The sequence below is a fragment of the Andrena cerasifolii genome, chromosome 12, assembly GCF_050908995.1.
Source record: "Andrena cerasifolii isolate SP2316 chromosome 12, iyAndCera1_principal, whole genome shotgun sequence".
Lineage (NCBI taxonomy): Eukaryota > Metazoa > Arthropoda > Insecta > Hymenoptera > Andrenidae > Andrena > Andrena cerasifolii.
This window is the reverse complement of record NC_135129.1, coordinates 10,066,242-10,085,385: the sequence shown is the minus strand read 5'-3', so window position 1 is coordinate 10,085,385 and position 19,144 is coordinate 10,066,242. Positions and strand designations below refer to the sequence as shown.

Below are 19,144 nucleotides of genomic sequence, written 5' to 3'. Positions count from 1 at the left end.
ATAGTAGGGGAAACTTGAGAAACTTAAAAAATAACTGCTGCGCTGCTTAGTGGCGGATTTAAGGGAAAAGACCCGGGTGGCAAACGTTCCGAGGGGTCTATTTTTCGGAACAGTGAAGAGGTACTAAAAATGGGCAAAATATAATACTGCAGAAGAAAATATAGTTTAGATAAAATTACCGTTTCTTTTTTTAAGATGGGGTGTTTTGGGCCAGAGCCCAGGCGGCAATTGCTCATCGGCCGTCTGTTAACTCCGCCACTGCTGCTACTCTAAGAAGAAGAACATCCCTTGAAACGTGTATAGCAGGATGCTTAATGCTGGGTGACCCACGTGTGATCACTCTAACCGCCCGCCTTCCGAGGATTGAAAGTTAAAAGGGTCATGACACGGCGATCCGTTCTAAAACGATCCACTTTCGAGGCTCCAAAGTCACCCTTAACATTTCAATGCAGCTACCGGCTGCACCGTTTTTGTCTTTCGCCGAAATAGAATACAATAAAATAGGATACAAGGGGCCTGGGTACCAGGTCAGACGTTCCACAGAAAGGAGCATCGATAATGCATGACGTTATCGATCCTTGGACATCGCCTAGCCCTCCCCGCAGACCGGATATCGATCTGTGCCAGAGAGGCGCGCGACGTGCTCCGTTTTCCTGGTCCTCCATAATTCATCGTCGCGTTCCGCTTCCTGGCCTTTGTGCCTTCCGGAGCTTCGTCCCGTATTGAGTGTCGCGTCCTTAAGAACGTCGCCGAGACGTGGGAACGCTCGACCCATAGATCATGCTTCATTTCAGAGTCATACGACCATCGCGCTCCCCTTTGCGCCTCGCAGCGTTCCACGTTTCCGCGTTCGATCGTCCCTTCGAGAGCCGGAGTCAATGACCGGCGGCAAGATCGCATCTATTTTTTAAAAAACTTCAACGCTGCAGCGGGGTTGCAAGCATTTCTCAGAGTCTTCCTGTCGGCGGAGGGGCACTCTTTACTCTGGAAAACCGTTCCTTTATATTATTGTATAGAAATGGCAAAGTAGGATTTGTTTCAACAAAATCTGTGCGAGAAATTGTGGCCTGAAACGCGTCCGTGGATTTAACAGTTGTTTTTTTATAGTAATTTGATCGTCGGTCGTTGAGCGTGTAGCGAGGGACATTAATGATTGTCAGTTGCAATAGCACGGGATGTTTTTCCGCCGGCTGGTTCAGTGACCCTTTGCCAGGATCGATATTCGGGGTAGATAGGCGAAATAAATTATAAACGGCGGACTCTTCTTCGTGCTACCATCTGCACACAGCTGTAGCCTCCCCGCAACACCGATCAATATTTCTAATTTGCTTTCCTGGCTGCGACGCGACGCGAATTTTGCCAATAAAAAAGGAGGACGCTTAACTCGTGGCCTCCCTCAGGCGCTGACATTAACTCATAGTCATATCGATAGCAAATATTTGTAGAAAAATTCCGGGCGCTGCCACGGGTATTTCGGAATGGGGACGCACAGAGAGTCGTGGACTCTGAGTGCCCTGGATCGAGGAACTGAGGAATATTAATCGCTAATCAAGCGGGGTCCATTTTGACCCATAACTATACTCACAAAAGTTTTGAATAAGCTTCCATATTAAATTCCGATCCTGTTATTACGATATAAAAATTGTACCTTCTTCGAGAATTAATATTAGTAATAGGTGACAAAAGGTAGTTGATAGCGTTTGTTAGGCAAGGGATAAAAGGTTAATTAGGATCTCCAGCAGCAGCGTTTCACTCTAATAGAGTCACTATCCACCAAAAGCCTCATTAACAGCACAGATCTTCCACTGGCCCAACGTTCGCCTAAAAAGAGTAAAATCGAGGTCAGAGCATTTCAATAATCCCGCACGAAGCACAGGTGCCTATAGTGCCTAAATAAAAGGGACATGGCGAGGTCTTAAAAGCTGCGCGAGTCCCAAACAAGAGGTTTGGAATTATTTTTGGAGGTAAGGCATCCAGACCCACTTCTTCCAAAACCTCAAAGCTGTAAACTTTGGGGTTCTCGTAGCTTTTACGACCCCGCTATACACCTTCCAGGTACTATCCAACACCTACTACCCCCCGAAAAACCTGTATCCTCCGCCTGTACACCCACGAGCCGTGAAAAAAGAATACCCAAAAAGAGCTGGAAACGAAATACCACTCGAAGCCACACGACAAAAGTATCCAAAGGAAAAAAGGTCAGGAAAATATGAAGTAGCCAGAGATTCTCCCTGAAATCGCCAGGATAAAGTCGATCCTGGGTCGCAAGTTACCTCTCTCCTTCCAGGAAGCCCATCCTGAACCGTAATATTCCTTGGAGTGCTCGTTGGCCGGGAGGCCAGGTCACAGGGAGAAATGGCGGGATAGAGAGAGAGAGACGGGGAGGGGGATGGTGGGAGTGAGGGAAAAATAATCCCCCAGCGGGATTTTCGACCCTCGTTTCCCATCAGGGGTAGGAAGAGAAGCTCGGTGATCGTTAGCGCGAAGGGGACTTTGAAAAACATCCCCTCAAGAGAGAGAGAGAGAGAGGAGAGGCAGCTGTCGGGAGCGTAGCTAGGCGGAGGACAGGTCTGAAAAGGGGCGACAAAGGGACAGCCCTGACCCTCGGGGAGCTCAGCGGGAAAGCGAGTCCTGGTCGCCTTTCCTCTGGGCTCAATGGAATACGTTAGGACGCCGCCTGAAATATTCACAGAGAGAGACGGAGAGAGAGAAATCTCTCCTCGGTGACGGGAGGAAAGGCTTCCCCGAGCTTTCGGCGAACTTGAAGCACCCTTTCCAGCCAGCCGGATTTCACGGGGTAGTTTCACGCTTTATCGTCGAGCTTTGGCAGGCTTCCGGGGTGGCTACCCTGGGAAACAGAATTTCAGTTTTTGGAAATGCGTCGGTGTATGATCGTTCCAAGTGTTGACTTGAAAGAGGGACCTCCTTCTTTGGAACAGTGTTGTTTTATAATAGATTCGCAGCGTGGTTGTAAGTGGTGGATTTAATTGCGAGAGAAGCCGCACTAAGATCAAAGCTTCCAGGGTGTTTTGGGCATTTGAATGTGGTCTGTTAGTTTTTTAGTGGATCGCTGTGTTGGTTGGTATTTTACAGCGAATGATGGTCGATATCGTCCTCCGTGGTCCTACACTTTCTTCCTAGCGTAGAGGATTCTCACGAGTCAGGCGATGATTAAGTGGAGATACTCTCGCTGCTGGGAGAGGGGAAAAAGTTTTTCTCGGTGGTAGATTTATGAAAGCCGGGGACATTGGCAAATTGAATGTCAAAGCATGATTATGCGTAGAGCATTTTGTCGTGGGTATTGTCATCGATTCTGAATAACGTGTTTTATTATTCAGAGAGACATTACGCGGCTCTAGCGCAGCTAGAGCCTCTCGTGAAACGGAGGATCTTCCACGTAAGTTGCTTCGAATAACTAAGTCTGCCACGCGATTGTCCTACGCTATTAGTGTTCCTTCTCGAGAAATTTTATAATTTCTTATTTCTTATTTCTCGAGAAATATTACTAGTCAATCGCGAACGTATAAACATATCTACAATTTATAATACATCATATTAATAACATTAGATCCTATATGAATTTAAATAGAAAATAACAGTACGGAAGATTCGATATTATTAACTGCCGAAGGTGCTCTTAAATTCTTATTTCAAAATTTAGAAAAATTGTATACCGAATTAAGTACCTAATGAGTTTCTTGTGGCTGTTAAAGAAGAAATATAGGAAAGAGGAGATAAGACTATTGTACCCCGTATAAAATTTTTGCACGATCCAGAATTTCTTCCAAAAGGATCAAAAGACGCATTTTTTCCTTTAACAGCCAAGATATATATATATAAAACGTCAGAATATAACAGTAATAGATTTTGCCAGAAAAAAGAAATAGTGCTATTTAAAAATAAATTTTAAAACCAAAAAGTAATGTTTCGCTTTGTACAAATTTTGTACTAAATAAAGAAATTTACCAATCATATTTAATATCTGTTTTTTCATTTACACAAGTTTTGTATAACTTAGACAGGAATAATCATTTAGTTAAAGTTTTCTTGTGTTTTTGATAAATATTATCAACATTATTCCAAAAATATAATTTTTTAAATATTTTTTTCAATTTCTCGAGAATTCTCCAGAAATATGATCTCATTTCTGATTTCTCGAGAAACAAAAAATATCGAGAAATCAGGAACACTACACGCTATTCGTTCCGTTATGTATCATCCGAAATAAGAATGTTTTACGAGGTAACGATGTACTCTGCAACATTTCTACTGGCAATAATACACTTCAGAAGCTTGCAAATTTAAGGGTTGATTCATTGTTAGCGTTCTGAGGAACAAGTGTAAGTCCCATGCGGTGAACACTGGACTGAAGATAGTCATCGTGTCAACGACCAGGGTGTATACAAATGTGGCGAACTAAGTGTACCCCTGTGATAACATATTGGATAGTTTGCACCCTGAAGTACTTAGGTATACCGCTTTACACACCAGTTTAAAGAGTCTCCTCGTTAAACCTGAAGCTTCTACTGTACACCCTCTCCTCAAAAGAACACCGCCGAGAATCTTCGAAAGGGCCCCCGCCACGAACCCCTAAATTCTGACAAGGGAAGTTCCCCAAGTGTTCCACCGCGATTTAAATCCGCATTATCCCCCATGGCGCCACACTCCCTGCCCCAGGACCTACTTCCGAATTCCCCTGAAAGACACACACCTACCAGCAGGCCGTAAAAACAGAATATCAAGGGAGTCTCGATACAGAGCGAAGCAACGAAGCCGCGAGAGACTGTCGAAGAGGAGTGGCAGCGAGGAGACCGTGCCCGTGGAGAGAGACGTAGGTCCTGCGGTAGCCGGAGAGGTGGGAGGAGGAGGAATCGAAAGTAGAAGGAAGAAGGAAGCGAAGGGGGTGGCAGAGGGTGGAGGGTGTCCCTCGGATCGCCCCCGCCATGGTAACGTCGTAGCACGTGCTGGCTCTACGTCACCGCGTGTTTACAGAGAGATACCTATAGCCGTACTCGTGACCTTGTGTTTTGTATATATCATCCCTCCCTTCACCCGTGGCGCCCGCGGGATTCAACCCAGGCCACCCCCGCTGTCCCGCGGACCCCCGGAATACCCCCTGCCCCGGGTGTGCATGTATACGGTCTGTATCGTGTCTCTCCTCTCTCCCTCTCGTGTACCAGAGAGGCTCCTCAAACTCCCCATGAGGCAACCAGTTGTTCCGTCTGTGACGTAACGGGGTATCACACGACCTGTCGGTGCTTTGTTGCATCCACGCGCCACCGTCTCTGTCTGGCAGCGAGCGGCTCCGTGGGTGACTCTTCTTTCCGCTGGCTCTGTCTCCCTCGGCCGCCCTTCCGGCGCTCTCCGTCCGCCCTACGCGGTCGCCGGCCTCCTATCCGCGCGTTTTCCCTGTCTCTGTTTCCACTTCTCTTCAGGGACGCGCGTGTGGGTATCGACGCGGCCGGGTGTGCAGGCTCGCCTATCCGCTATCTCTGTCCCACTTGGTCCCACCGTTCGGGATTCCCTTCCACGTGTACACACACCCTCCTCCCTCAGCCACCTCCGCATCTGCCCTTCTAGTCGCGGCTCGATCGCTGCCTCTCTCTCTCTTTCTCGCTGTGTCCATACGGACGTGCACGTACAGGCGGGCTGCTGGTGTTTTCTCTGCTCGTGATGCAAGAGAGTGAAAGTGAGAGAGACGTGGGAGAGAGAGGATGGTTTAAACGGGTGAACACATCGCCTCGAAGGTCGTGCCAGAGCTGACTGGGTCACTGGAACGACCGTGATGACCCCGCGGCCCCTTTACTCGCGGGCTGCTTGGAGTCTCGTGGATTTCGGAGGAATCGGGGTGAGGGGAGTGCGATCCGCCGATGATCGCTGCGATTCTTACCGACGATGCGTGGTCCGAGGAGAGGTCTGTGGGTGTCGTGGACTCTGCGCTCGGTTCAGCGAGCTGGGGTCACTTGATGACGAAGGAATGTCCGTAGTTTTCTCTTTCTATCTCAACCCCTTCAATTTTGCTCGCCTGGATCATGACCGCCCTAGTAGCACTTCTGGTTGGCCCACAGTATCCCCAAGTTGGGAATTAGTTGGCCATCAAAATGCCAACAATAAATGCTACTAGGGCGCTTAATGGTCCTCCGGGATGACGGATGTAAGGTGAGACCACCCTTGCCTATCTCCTTGTTTCCCAAAGTGTAGAGCAGAGGTTCAAAAGAGCCGCTCGGAGCCGAAGACCTCTGGCTCTTTGCGCACCTCTGGTGTAGACGGTTGTCAGCTGGCGATCGCTAAGTACCTATTTAATTAGGTGCCGTTCAAAATGACCGACGCTCGTCTCCTCGCTGAATCCAGAGGACGGAATCCAACATTTGCGGAATGATCGTTAATCGAAAGCCCGAAGGGGTCTCGAGAAACCGCATTCCCGATGGAGGAGAGTTTCTCGCCGCGACGGCGAGCGCGCAGTTCCTGGCAGCGTGTCGCGCCGCAAGGTTACTTCTGTCCTTAATTTTAGAAGCGTCGAAAAGGAACGGGCCAGAGATGGTCGTCGCGACGAAAATAATAACGCGGGGTGAGAGCGCGGATCGCCAGCGATTCCTCGGCAAGCAAGCCTCGATCCTCATTTCTGCGCCTCTCCTCGATCCCCGCTCGGGCGGAGGTGCCAGATAGGATGAAATTGGAGGTGACGCCTAAAGTGGGAGTCTCTTGGTCCATGGGCGTGTTCGAGGAACAAGGGGAAAGTCGACGGGAACCGGGGAGCGTCTCACTTTCACTTGACGAGAAACAGGGCGCAGCGGTCTTCCGCGCCTGCCAGTCGGGTGTTTTTCAATCCTGCATCGCGTGCAGCAGGCGCTGCAGATTAATTCGTAATTAGCGCGGCGAATCAGCGAATCGCGAGGGGGGTTAATTAAATATAAAGCGATCAGGGGTACTCGTTACTGCTGAAAATTATAGCACAGAGACGCGTAGGGATCGAGCAATAAATGTGCGCGGAGGTACTCGAGCCTGACTCGTTTTCTTTAAATAATTATTGAGATACGCACTTCTCTACCGATTCTATCGGATCTTCCAACTCCCAGCGCTCTTCGGTGGCATAGGATCTGTCAAACAGAGCTTGTAAATGTGACGGGAATTGTAGCATGCACCGCAGAGAAAGAAACTTCTACTTGTAACTACTGCTCTTCTACTAGGGGCGCTGAAACATGAGCAACGATTAGTTGGAGGAGTAGTTGAGGCGCGTAAATAAATAATGGAACGATGAAGGCGTAATCAAGATTCACGTACTTTTATTTTACCCTTTAAATAAGTCATCCACTACAGCAGTAATTCGCACTGAAAGGTCGCGATCGCGCGTCCCGATCACGGCGATCGCCCTGGATCGTGTCTACGCTCGCAACCGCAAGTAATCATCGTCGTCATTGTCGTCGCAATCGTGGATCAGCCCCGCCGTGTCCACGACCATCGTGCCGCGACGTGCGCGAGCATCCTCGCCGATGGTCGTCAAGGACAGCCGCGTGTAATCATTGTTTCGCGAGCTACGCATCACCGAGAGGACGAGCCCGATTCGGCTCTGCCACCCCTTGAATCGCCGATCGCCTCGCGAGTGGCAATCGTCCGTTCGCGACCCCCTGGCGAGCTCTCAGAGCCGCGGTGGTTAATTGCTCCCCTCAGCGTCGATGAATTTCGAATCAATTAGCGGGCTGTTTGCGCGCGGCTCGTCTTGCGGGAACGGTTAATGGACGCGTAATTACAGGAGCGCGCGCCTAGAGCCGTTCACCCCTGGAGTCGGACGCTTTTCCATCGAGCATGCCTCCCTTTTCCTCGAGTACAAGGCAACGGTGTGTATTTGGGACATTGAAGGGAAGAGAGGAGAACGTGAGGCGCTATCTGTTTCGCGACGATCTTATTCGACGAGCGGTTTCGATTCTACAAGTGTCCATCTAACGTTACGAATATTGTCGCGAGGCGGAACCACGCATTCGGTATTCAAATTTTCGAAATTGGAATATTCGGCATTCGAATACTCGGAAGTGAAATATTCGGAATTGAAATATTCGAAATTCGGAATATTCGAAATTGAAATATTCGAAATTGAAATATTCGGCATTCGAATATTCGAAATTGAAATATTCGAAATTGAAATATTCGAAATTAGAATATTCAAAATTGGAATATTCGAAATTCGAATATTCGAATTTGGAATATTCGGAAGTGAAATATTCGAAATTGGAATATTCGGAAGTGAAATATTCGGAATTGAAATATTCGAAATTGGAATATTCGGCATTCGAATATTCGAAATTGAAATATTCGAAATTGAAATATTAGAAATTGAAATATTCGAAATTGAAATATTCGAAATTAGAATATTCAAAATTGGAATATTCGAATTTCGAATATTCGAAATTGAAATATTCGAAATTGAAATATTCAGCATTCGAATATTCGAAATTGAAATATTCGAATTTCAAATATTCGAAATTGAAATATTCGAATTTCAAATATTCGAAATTGAAATATTCGAAATTAGAATATTCAAAATTGGAATATTCGAAATTCGAATATTCGAATTTGGAATATTCGAAATTGAAATATTCGAAATTGGAATATTCGGCATTCGTATATTCGAAATTTAAATATTCGAAATTGGAATATTCGGCATTCGAATATTGGAAATTGAAATATTCGGAATTGAAATATTCGGAATTGGAATATTCGGAATTAAAATATTCGGCATTCGACAAACTGTTCGCCAAAGTATTCACCGTACATTCCCACACTGTGCGCTTATTCGGCCCCTGATGAGCGTTTCGACTGAAACTGCGACCATCCATACAGTAAATCTCGCGCAAACATTAGATAATCGGTGGATAGCGAACATTTGCCTCCGTCGCTAGATCCACACATGCAGTTGCTCGCCGAATGTGTGGTTTCGCCTTGGTCTACACAGGATGGGGCAGTCGAGCGTGTCCCCGTTCCGTTTTCAATGGTAAGAAAACGTGGCAGAAATGAAAACTGCAGGGTTTGTAAGGGAAGAGCGATTGGATAGGATCGCAGATCACCTTGGGTGGCAAATGGAGCGTTAAGATACGATGGATTGGATCGATGACGGGTCCCGATGAAGATTTTTGCGAGATGAAGGAGGGAGATAGAAATTTGAGGCCATTATTCGAACCATAAGTGTTGGTCGACAGAATTCCTCGAGCTCGATGTATTAAATCCATCCTGAAAGAGCGATTAATCGAACCCAATGAACTATCACGCGTGTGAAGATTAACGGAGGCTAGATTGTATATACGAAGGGGATCGATCGTTTCCACGCGAGAAAGAAGGGAAAAAAGCAACTTTTCCTCTGTCATCGCGCGACACCCGTTAATCCTCTGGTGACTCTGTTTATGTAGCCTCAAAGCTAGGATAATATAAAAAAAAAATAGCGATGGAGTATAGAAAAAAAATTCTGCTCAAATCCACTGAATTATCCTGGAAAATATTCCTATCAGAATCCTCTGGCACCCCTTCGCCATAAATACTCAAACCCACTAATTAATCCAAAACCCTCGCCCATACCCACGCGATTCTATCAAAACCACCCCCTGCTTCGTACCCCAGCTCCAAGAAATATTCCAACCAGAACCTTCCACTAGAGCAGCGTCTCCCACCTTACGTTCCGCGGAAAGTTATCTTATAACAAAGTCCCCAATTTTTCTGTTTTATTTCCGAGTTATTTCGACGTTACAACCCTTCGCGTACAAAAGAAAAGCTATCGAGGTTGGAGCTCCCGCCAAAGTTTAGTGAGTTTGGAAGGGTTCCGTGGCAAAATTCAATTGGGAAACGCTGATCTAGAGCAACCTCTGTAAAAGATATCTAAACTCCAAACGCGTACCCTCCTGCCACATCCACCTCAAACAGGACACACTACAGGACGTAACGTTTCCAAATAATTTATTTAACGTGCTTCGGTAATGGCAACTCGAGGCCTTACAATTAAATCTGGCTGTTACACGTTACCGAGAAATGAGGGGCAAAGGTAAGTGTGATCGCAAGGGGCGCTCTACGAACTCGAAGGCACGACGGGGCACCGAGGGTTGCTGAGGGTTTTGGTGGCGTGGAAGGGCTCGAGAAGAGAAAGGTAGAAACTACTGAGGTGCTCGTCGAGAGCAAGACGAAGGCGGGTCTCCCTTCGATTCACGAAATTGCTTATTAGTAACGTTAAATGGCAGTAGTTGAGGTGAATCGCGATCGATCACCGTTTGCTGCACTTCGTCAACCTCAGACACGGATCTCTCGTCGATCTTCGGAGATCCATGGTTTGGTTCAATGTCGAGCTTCCTCTGAGGAAATCGAAGTACAGTAATGATTCAATTCCCGTTCCAAACTTGGGACCAGATCGGAACCTCGTAAGACGGGGGAGGGTTAACCCTGCAGGTGCTGACCATTTGGATGCTTAGCGTATGCCGCGTGCGGGACTTCTCTAATCGTATCTGTTAACCGTAGGCTCCGGACGCCCCGCGGGCGTTCCCCGCGCGCATGCCTCCCGAAGGGTGAAGCGATACGGTTTCATGTTTCGCCAGAAATAGTGGTAGAAGAATTATCCAAATCCTGTATTGTTCGGGCTTATTTTCGTCAATAAAATCTCGTTAGTATTCTAAAAAAATATAGATGGATCTCCCTAAGTGGAGGGGATAGAGTCGCAACGATCGAAACAGATTTTGTCACTTCCATCGAATCATTACTGTGTACTAGTCGCTGTGCCCACGTAAATATCAACGTCCCCGTGCGTTTCATTCCTTGAGGTTGTCAATGAAGGGTTCAGCGACCCTGAAGACAAGGGTTCGACGATTTAGTCGAGGAAACAGGTGGCTCATTAATGCGTTTCCTCGATAACTTGATCCCTGATTGATCATCGAGACATTCGATGTGAATTCCGATAAATATGGTCTTTGCAGGCTCTGGAGATGGAACCGTAGAGTTCTGACCAGAGGGATGAAAAGAGACCGCGATAATTCATCCCCTCGAGAAATGAAAGCGCAAACATAAATTAGGAGTCTCCTGGAGTATCTCCGCGAGATCCTGCAGGAAGGTTCAAGAGAAGATCGCGGAGGCAGTTTCTACCCCTTGGGGATTTTTCTTGAACCCCTTGCCAACGACCTGGATGAGTTATTGGTAGCCTGGTCCTGCCAAATTACGCGAACCCACGAGTCCGTGCGACCTGGTGATATTTAAGAAGGAAAAGAATCGTTGACACAGGACACTCTATGGATTCTTCGAATTTCTTTCAAGTCCATTATCTTAGAAAATTTCTTCTCCTCTATAAGTGCTTCTCTCCGCACTCCCCTCTCTATGTCGCTCTAAAATTCATTCTCCGCTGAACTATGTTCAGCTTCCCACTAGAGGATAAACAGAGAAAATAAATCGGCGTGTAAAGTGGGCAGTCGTTTCTTTTCCCACCAACATCCATTATTTCCATTCAAGTGATCAACTACTTTCCCCTGCCCGCGGTCCGCACCTCTTCCCCCAGACGTCGCGTTCTCGAAACAGGAAAAAAGGGAAACGGAATAAGAACAGATCTGCACGCGACGCGCGTATGGAATGTCTAGTAATATCACAACGTAAGAACAACACCCCCGTCTAGCTTCATTTGTAACAGAGAGACCGAAGAAAGAAAAAAAAAAAAGGGGGAAACAAACAACTTCGCTACATTAAATCCGTTACGTTTATAAGACAGTAAAAACTATGCTCTCGCCGTGATTCGTAATAGGAGCAGCAGTAGTAGCAGCGATAATATATAATAACCATACTCGTAATTATAATAATAATAAGCATCCTCATCGTCGTGGTATCATAATCATCCGTCACGGTTCGCAGACACGTATTCATCAATCATTATTAGTCATCGTCGTCGGGGGGAGAAGGGTGGGGGGAGAGGATGATTCACTAAATTTATTCTATAGTTGGTATTTATCATACTTCGCACATTTGTCGTCCTTCCGTTCATCATCGTCGCCCCTGAAACGTCGGGTGGATCATCGACAGCCCACGGTAAAACGTTTTACACACGCGTGTGTATATAGTCTATCTATACATTATCTATTAACTACATGTCATCTTCCCTTGCCAACGAAACGATCGATACGGAATAAATTAGGCGCTAAATAAATAGAACGGTTCGCTAAGGTCCTCTCGTCCATACCCGCTGCAACTCTATTCGTCGCCTGCTCCTTCGTCGGGGGGGGTGTGCGCACGACGGTGCAGGGCGTTCTCGCCGATCCCTGTACCCGCGCGGTTCCCCGGTGGAGAATAGAGCACACAAGACGATCGATGCACCAGAAATTTAAAACGGTCCATTTCCGAGGGGCGCTCTTCTCCTCCCGGGCCTCTCTATCCCCTTTTCATCTCGTGCGGCCGAAAACAAGCGCGACCGCCATCGGCGGTGAATGTGTGAGAGCGTGGTGTGTACATGTCCTGTGTCATTTAATGATAAGAGTCAGTAGCTCGGTACTAGAACGGGCCCCGCGGCCACACACACTGTTCTAAATTACAAATATATATATTTCATATATACGTATATTTATAAAATTCGAATGAACCTTCCCGATCAAGCTGTAGCGGTTTGCTGTTTCCTTAATTCCTCTTTCCCACAGCGTTTCTTTCGCGCGCAGACACTCAATCGTACACACAGTGCCCCCTTTCACCCTCTGTATCCCCAATGTCTCTTTCAATCGTTCGTTCACAGTTTTTACACCATCCCTTTCCCTCTGATCGTCGCCTATCCCGCGCCGTGCCTCTCTACAACGACCAACAGCGATCCTCGGTCAATGCAAAAATACTAGTTGAATCCCTGTACACGAAAAACCTCGGCAAGTTGGGGTATATGCTTCACGGCTGTGCCTCCTGTGTACTCGTGTGTCTGTGTGTGTGTGTTCGTGTGTCTATATATAGGTCAGCCGCCACTGCCACAGGCTCCCTCCAGTTGATTGGTGGACTCAAAAAAGCGTTACGGTTCCTTTTTATTTCTGTTTCTAAAGTTTCTTTTACTTACAAGGTATTTGGTTTTGCTCCATGCATCGCTCAGGCATGCAGTGTTTCTCGTTTAGGTATATAAATTATGGTAATGATTCTGTATTATAATTATAATAATAATCATTATTATTAATATTAATATTATCATTGTGTGTTCGGTGTGTACCGCCCGCTCGTATTTCTCTTCCTCTTGCTGGTCACGGTGTTCTATATTCACTCTATCTCCCTCTCTCTCTTTCTCTCTCGCACCATTCCACCGTTCACTCCCTCTCTTTACGCCCCTCATACTCTAATTCAGCCACGGGCTGAAGCGGTGTCCCGTTCGCGAATCTCGCCCCGCTCTCGTCCTCGTCGTCCACGTCGGCGGCAGCCTCGAACACGCGCTTACAAATCGTGGTAAAAAGGAATGATATCTCGTGTCCCCGGCGCCAAGCAGCGAGGCTAGAGCCGTCGGTTTCACGCTACGCCGTGCGACAAGTCGAAGGGAGGGAATGAAAACCCGGGGGGCGGGGGGGGGGAGTGGCGCGCTGGAAAGGCAGTGATCGAGATCGCCTCGCTCGGACGAACCTGTGAAGAGGTCCTGAAGAGGTCCCGAAGGCTCCCTGAGCGGCAGAAACAGCGAGGAAGCTCCGCCGTATCAAAGTCTTTTCCTTTCAAAATCTGCTCCAAACGTACAAGCAATGGGGACCGACTATCCCCAATCAATCGCTCGCTCGCTCGCTCGTGTCTCAAGGGGACCGCGTGCAAACGAAACCTGAAGAAGTAGAAACCGTAGGGTACAGGGTCAGTAAATGGGGGCGCTTCGAGACATTGGGCCAGTGGGGAGGCTGCAGTCCTCCTTGTTTCTGCCCCCGGAACGGAGCTTGCGTTCGACGAACCAGCAAGGTGCTCCCGCGCGGAACAGTCCAGTGCATCAGGCGCCTCTGTGTGTGACAATGCTATTTTACACGGAACAGTCATGGAGGAGGTACACGGCGGTGGGGATAGAAAGAGCGCGGAAAGGAGGCGCAGGTACGTAGGATCGTATGAGAATGACAGAGGTTGGGCGATGGCCTGGGATCGGCGAGTAGCGAAGAGAAGATCAATTGATGTTCGCGGGATGAAGGGAGATTGAAGGAGTGAGAGAAAGGGAGAGAGCAGGAGCGAAGGAGAGTCATCAATAAGAGAATAAAGAAAACGATCGTGATGGTGCGACGGTAGCTACAAGGTCTACTATCCGCGACCCTGATCGGTGACCCTGGGCGGTTCTTTTAGATGCGCCTCGCTGCGATCAGCGTTAGATTGGCGGCCGACACGAGGGCGCTGACGTTGTTGTTGCTCGTATTGTTATTCGTGGCTCCCTGGCTGGTGGTGGGTCACTTCTTGCTCTTCTTGGTGGGCGGCTCCTGCGCGTCCTGCGAGTCCTCTGTGTCCTCGCTGTCCGTCGGCCGCGGCGTGTTGTTGCTGTCCTCGTTGTCATTCGTGGCCAGGGAGTCGTTCGTGTCCTCGCTGGCCACGGCGACGGTGATCGGCGTGGCCGGTTTGTCCATCGAGTCCTCGGTGAAGGACGTGGTGGTGCTGTTCTCGTCTATGGCCGCTGGATCGATGCTGCCCGGGTCCTTGCCGTTCACCGTCACTTCCTGGTTGCTGTCATCCGACGGCTCCGTCGCCTCGCCGTTGCTGGGCGGATGGGAGTTCCCGTTCTCCGTCGAGCCTGGTATACCGTCCAGCAGCTCCGGCTTCAGCTCGGACGCGATGTAGTGGGTCCACAGCGCCAGCTCCACCCTGTGGGGGCTCCATGTTTTGCCGTTCGACGCTGAAACACGAAGGGGTGTCCCCGACGGGCGTTTAAATCCCGGCGTCTCCTGGGAAGTTACGCGAACAATTGCTGGGTGGCTCCGCGAAGTGACGAGTGGGGGTTGGAGTGAACGTGTGTCGTTGGTGGAAGACATAGGGGTGGTTATGAGTACAGTGGAATCTTTTGCTACGGTCGTGTTAAGGTGAACAGAAGTATTTAGGTTTGTAGTAGGTACTGTAATGAATGGGAAATACACATTTGGCGACTTGCACCCTTGCGGGGATAGATCAGGGTAGCTTAAGCATTCTTCAAGGAACACGCTGCTGTGTTTCTTCCACCTACGATATGGGGCATGAGAATTCTTATTCTTCCCTAGTGTTCGTTCTCGAGAATTTCTCGAGAAATTTTATAATTGCTTATTTCTTATTTCTCGAGAAATACTATAATTTCTCGAGAAAGTTAAGTCTAGGGAAAATATTATAAATTTCATTTATTTTCGTAAATGAATGAATTCCTAGTTAATCGCGAACGTATAAGCACATCTACAATTTATAATACATCATATTAATAACATTAGATCCTATATGAATTCTAATAGAAAATCACAGTACAGAAGATTCGATATTATTAACTGCCGAAGGTGCTCTTAAATTCTTATTTAAAAATTTAGAAAAATTGTATACTGAATTAAGTACCTAATGAGTTTTTTGTGGCTGTTAAAGAAGAAATATAGAATAGAGGAGATAAGACTATTGTATCCCGTATAAAATTTTTGCATGGTCCAGAATTTCTTCCAAAAGGGTCAAAAAACGCATTTTTTCATTTAACAGCCAAGCTAGATATATATATAAAACGTCAAAATATAACAGTAACAGATTTTGCCACAAAAAAGAAATAGATTCGCTGACGCTACATTAAACGCATTGTGCAATTTAAAAATAACTTTTAAAACCAAAAAGTAATGTTTCGCTTTGTAAAAATTTTGTATTAAATAAATTTACCAATTATATTTAATATTTTCTTTTCATTTACACAAGTTTTGTATAAATTAGACAGGGATAATCATTTAGTTAAAGTTTTCTTGTGTTTTTGCTAAACATTATCAACATTATTTCAAAAATATAATTTTTCCAAAATTTTTTTCAATTTCTCGAGAATTCTCAAGAAATATGATCTCATTTCCGATTTCTCGAGAAACGAAAATATAGAGAAATCAGGAACACTATTCTTCCCAGGGTTTACACCGTTTTTTGAGCTGCAGTTATGGATGCGTTGCAAATTCTGTCGATTTGTTTCTTATTTATATTTATTCTATTTGATATGAACGGTTGCATATCTGCAGCTATATAGGGACTTTCGTAGGTAAAGTATTCCACTCTGAGAAATGATCTTCCCAGATCTCACTTGAAGAATATGAAATGGCAGCAATTGCAGTATTTATGACAAGTATTTCCTTTTACTTTTGTGAATAAAATTCGAGGAGGGTGAGCGATACGCGAGGGGGGACTGGAGCATAGGTTTCGCAAACTGGCCGACAGCGAAGAATTCCTCGCTTTGGAAATGAATTTCCTGCCGTTTCCGTCGGAGCAATTGAAAGTGATGGGAGGAAACGAGTCGATAAAGACACTACTCACTGTGTTTGTTCAGCCTCTCGACGGTGTTTTGAATGTGCTGGACAAAGTTGAGGTACTCCTTGATGGTGTAATCGATGCCCTCGATTTCCGGTATCGCCATCAGACACTCGTCCGCCATAAAAGGCGCGTTCTCCGGCGACGCCGCCGCCAATACGGCGGACGCCATCGTGGTGCCCACACCTTTCAAATTCGAGAGGGCAGTGATCGCCTGCTCGAGATTTGGAAGCTTTTTGAATGCCTTCCTCGTCTCCGCCATCACGGCGCGCGGTGTGTTCACTTTAACCAAGTACGATAGCTGGGGATAAAACTTCCCACGCTGCGAACAAACGAACAGAACAACGGCACGGTTAAACACACAACCGTCTCTCCCCCTTCCGCTCAATCAGAAACGCTATTTTAGCCCTAAAATCCACGTAGAGTAGGTACTCGAGTTTTCTTCATCCCTAGTGCGTTTCAGTCGCTTTCAAGAATTGTTCGGTTGAAAGGGGGTCCTCGGAGGACTTTGGAATTTCCTTAATTTGGAGCGAGAGTTTTTCTAAATTTCCCAAGTTCTCCGAAGTTTCCCACGTTCCCTTAAATTTTCCAAGTTCTCAAATTCAAGCGCGCAATATCCGTAAATAATTATTCTCTCGTCATAAGCAACAGTACAACGCTAACATAATCTCTGCTCCAAATTAGGGAATATTGATTAGCGCTTACAATGTTTACTGCTAGATAATAGAAAAAGCTGGGGAGATAAAATTGAAGCAAAAGGTATCTGGGGTGGTTCGGTTTACTCACTATTTGCTTCCATTTCATCGTTTGCACCAGCTCCTCGTGGTTGAGATGCATGTCCTTGCCACGGGACTTGATCTTCTTTGGAAGCTCATTCTGATACCTGCGAACAGAACGAACAACCTGGTTACTAACGATGCTCGCGTGCGGATGATCACAGGGTGAGTAACATCGCCGCTACTCGGCTCGATGACGCGAGCGGGGCGCAGATTAAAAATGCAGCCCCAAGTGGTGTTCCACCTACCAACAATCACGGGGGACGCCTGACGCGACGTTCGGGCACACAAACCAGAAACGCGTGTCCCAGTGCGAACATTCCTGAGCCCTATCTACTCACTTTTGTCGCTGAATTTCTAGCCCCCAATTTCCAAGCGTACATCTCCAACTTGCAAAATTCTATAAAACTTCTCGTGCTCTTAATGACTACTGAATACCTAAAAATCTAAATCTCGTTTCCCAGTCGATTATTAACGCTTCGACTGGCCTCAGCGTGTTTCCACGTTCATACTTTTTGGAAAGTATTACCCCAGTGTTCCCGAATGCTTGCTCGGAGTTAAGCAAAACTTTCTCAACCGTAGCGATTGCTCAGAAACACCTGACCGACTCTCGAAGGGGCATTTTTCAAAGTGTTAAAATTGTTCATCCCCCGGGGAAAAAGCTCTCTCGAATCCTGAAAGCAGATACCAGGGCAACGTAGAACAATATCCTTCTACAATTCCATTTCACTGCCTCCATAGACCGGCAACCAAATGGAAAACCTATTTATCGCGCTGGATTCTCGGGATTCTCGAAATTCCATGAAAACTTTCTCGCCGAAGAATATCACCGATTTCCAAATCCGAATTCCAAGCTCTGTGTCGCGTTCAATCGCCTCTACCGTCACCCCCGCTTGACAAACTCGCGAATTAAGCATTGATTAAATATTTAAAATTAGCATTTGCCAATCCGGGCGCATTTAAATGACAAGAAGTGGCGGTAAATTTGTCAGAATCCTCTCAGAATGTCTGGTTCGCTGAAACGTCTCGGTTCACCCCCTCCCGCCCTCCCTCCTCTGCTCCTTTGTCCCCATTATTCGGGTCATCGACACGGGACAAGTTCTCTGTTTCTTCAGGAGCAAAGGCTGCATCCGTGAACAGAAGGGGGCGGGTGGGACGGGGCAAACAGCACGGAGGAAGGAGAAAGATGCACTCTCTCGCGTGGTTTTATTGCAGGTACTTTCGGAGGTCGCTGGGAGACAGAGAGGGAAAGAGGGAGATCAGCTGTTTGGCTGAGGAGCTAAACTTAGTTACGGATAGTTTGTATTTCATTCATATAATCCGCGACCTCTTCAGACACGTGCTCCTCTGACGGACAAGCAGTGACGTCACAGAAGAAACCACGTGCACGTGCTGCGCAACCAGCTGATTATTTATTTACGGAGAATCGGTGCCGTCAGGTGGCAAGAATTTTTGCTTCAACTTTGATGGAACTGGGAACAGCGACGGTTCAGTGGAGCGATTGCTTCGTTCCTGGTGGATGTAATTTGAAAAATGTCACTTAGAGTCTTCGACTGTTCTGTGGTGAAGTGTGTTACGCATTGAAGCTGCACAGGTGAAGTGGAAATTCGATTGAGCTGCTGATACCAGTGCTATTAGTATAAGTACTAGTTTCGTATTTGATTTTAGTCTGGCGAAGATATTGCATGTACAAGAAACTGGAGGGGATGTAAGATAGAAAGAGGAGACTACGAAATTTTCTTTACAACTTGTCCAGAGAAGGAAATTGAATTTTTGAGACGAAACTTCGACGTGCCAGTATGTTTAGCAAATGTGTAAGACCTAGTATCGAATATCGCGGAAAGGAAGAGCACGAGTGAAATCATAGTAGCCAGTTTGGCACGTAACCAGAAGCGTACGTTTCCCTCTTATCGTTCCAAGAAGAGGAGCTTCCTCGTGGGAATAGG

The 19,144-nt window shown here is 46.9% G+C and overlaps 1 protein-coding gene across 3 annotated transcripts in view; it reads right to left on the bottom strand.

Annotated features, from left to right (window-relative positions):
• Window positions 1-11,692: 11,692 nt before the first annotated feature.
• Window positions 11,693-19,144, bottom strand: part of Amun (protein amun) — a 38,759-nt gene continuing 31,307 nt past the window's right edge. For all 3 annotated transcript variants that reach the window (XM_076824215.1, XM_076824214.1, XM_076824213.1), the window contains exons 2-4: window positions 17,209-17,305; window positions 16,429-16,744; window positions 11,693-14,812 (exon numbers count right to left, since the gene is read on the bottom strand). In XM_076824215.1, coding sequence (XP_076680330.1) covers window positions 14,373-14,812; window positions 16,429-16,744; window positions 17,209-17,259 — 807 coding nt within the window. In that variant the 5' untranslated portion in view covers window positions 17,260-17,305 and the 3' untranslated portion in view covers window positions 11,693-14,372. The remainder of the gene's footprint in view (window positions 14,813-16,428; window positions 16,745-17,208; window positions 17,306-19,144) is intronic.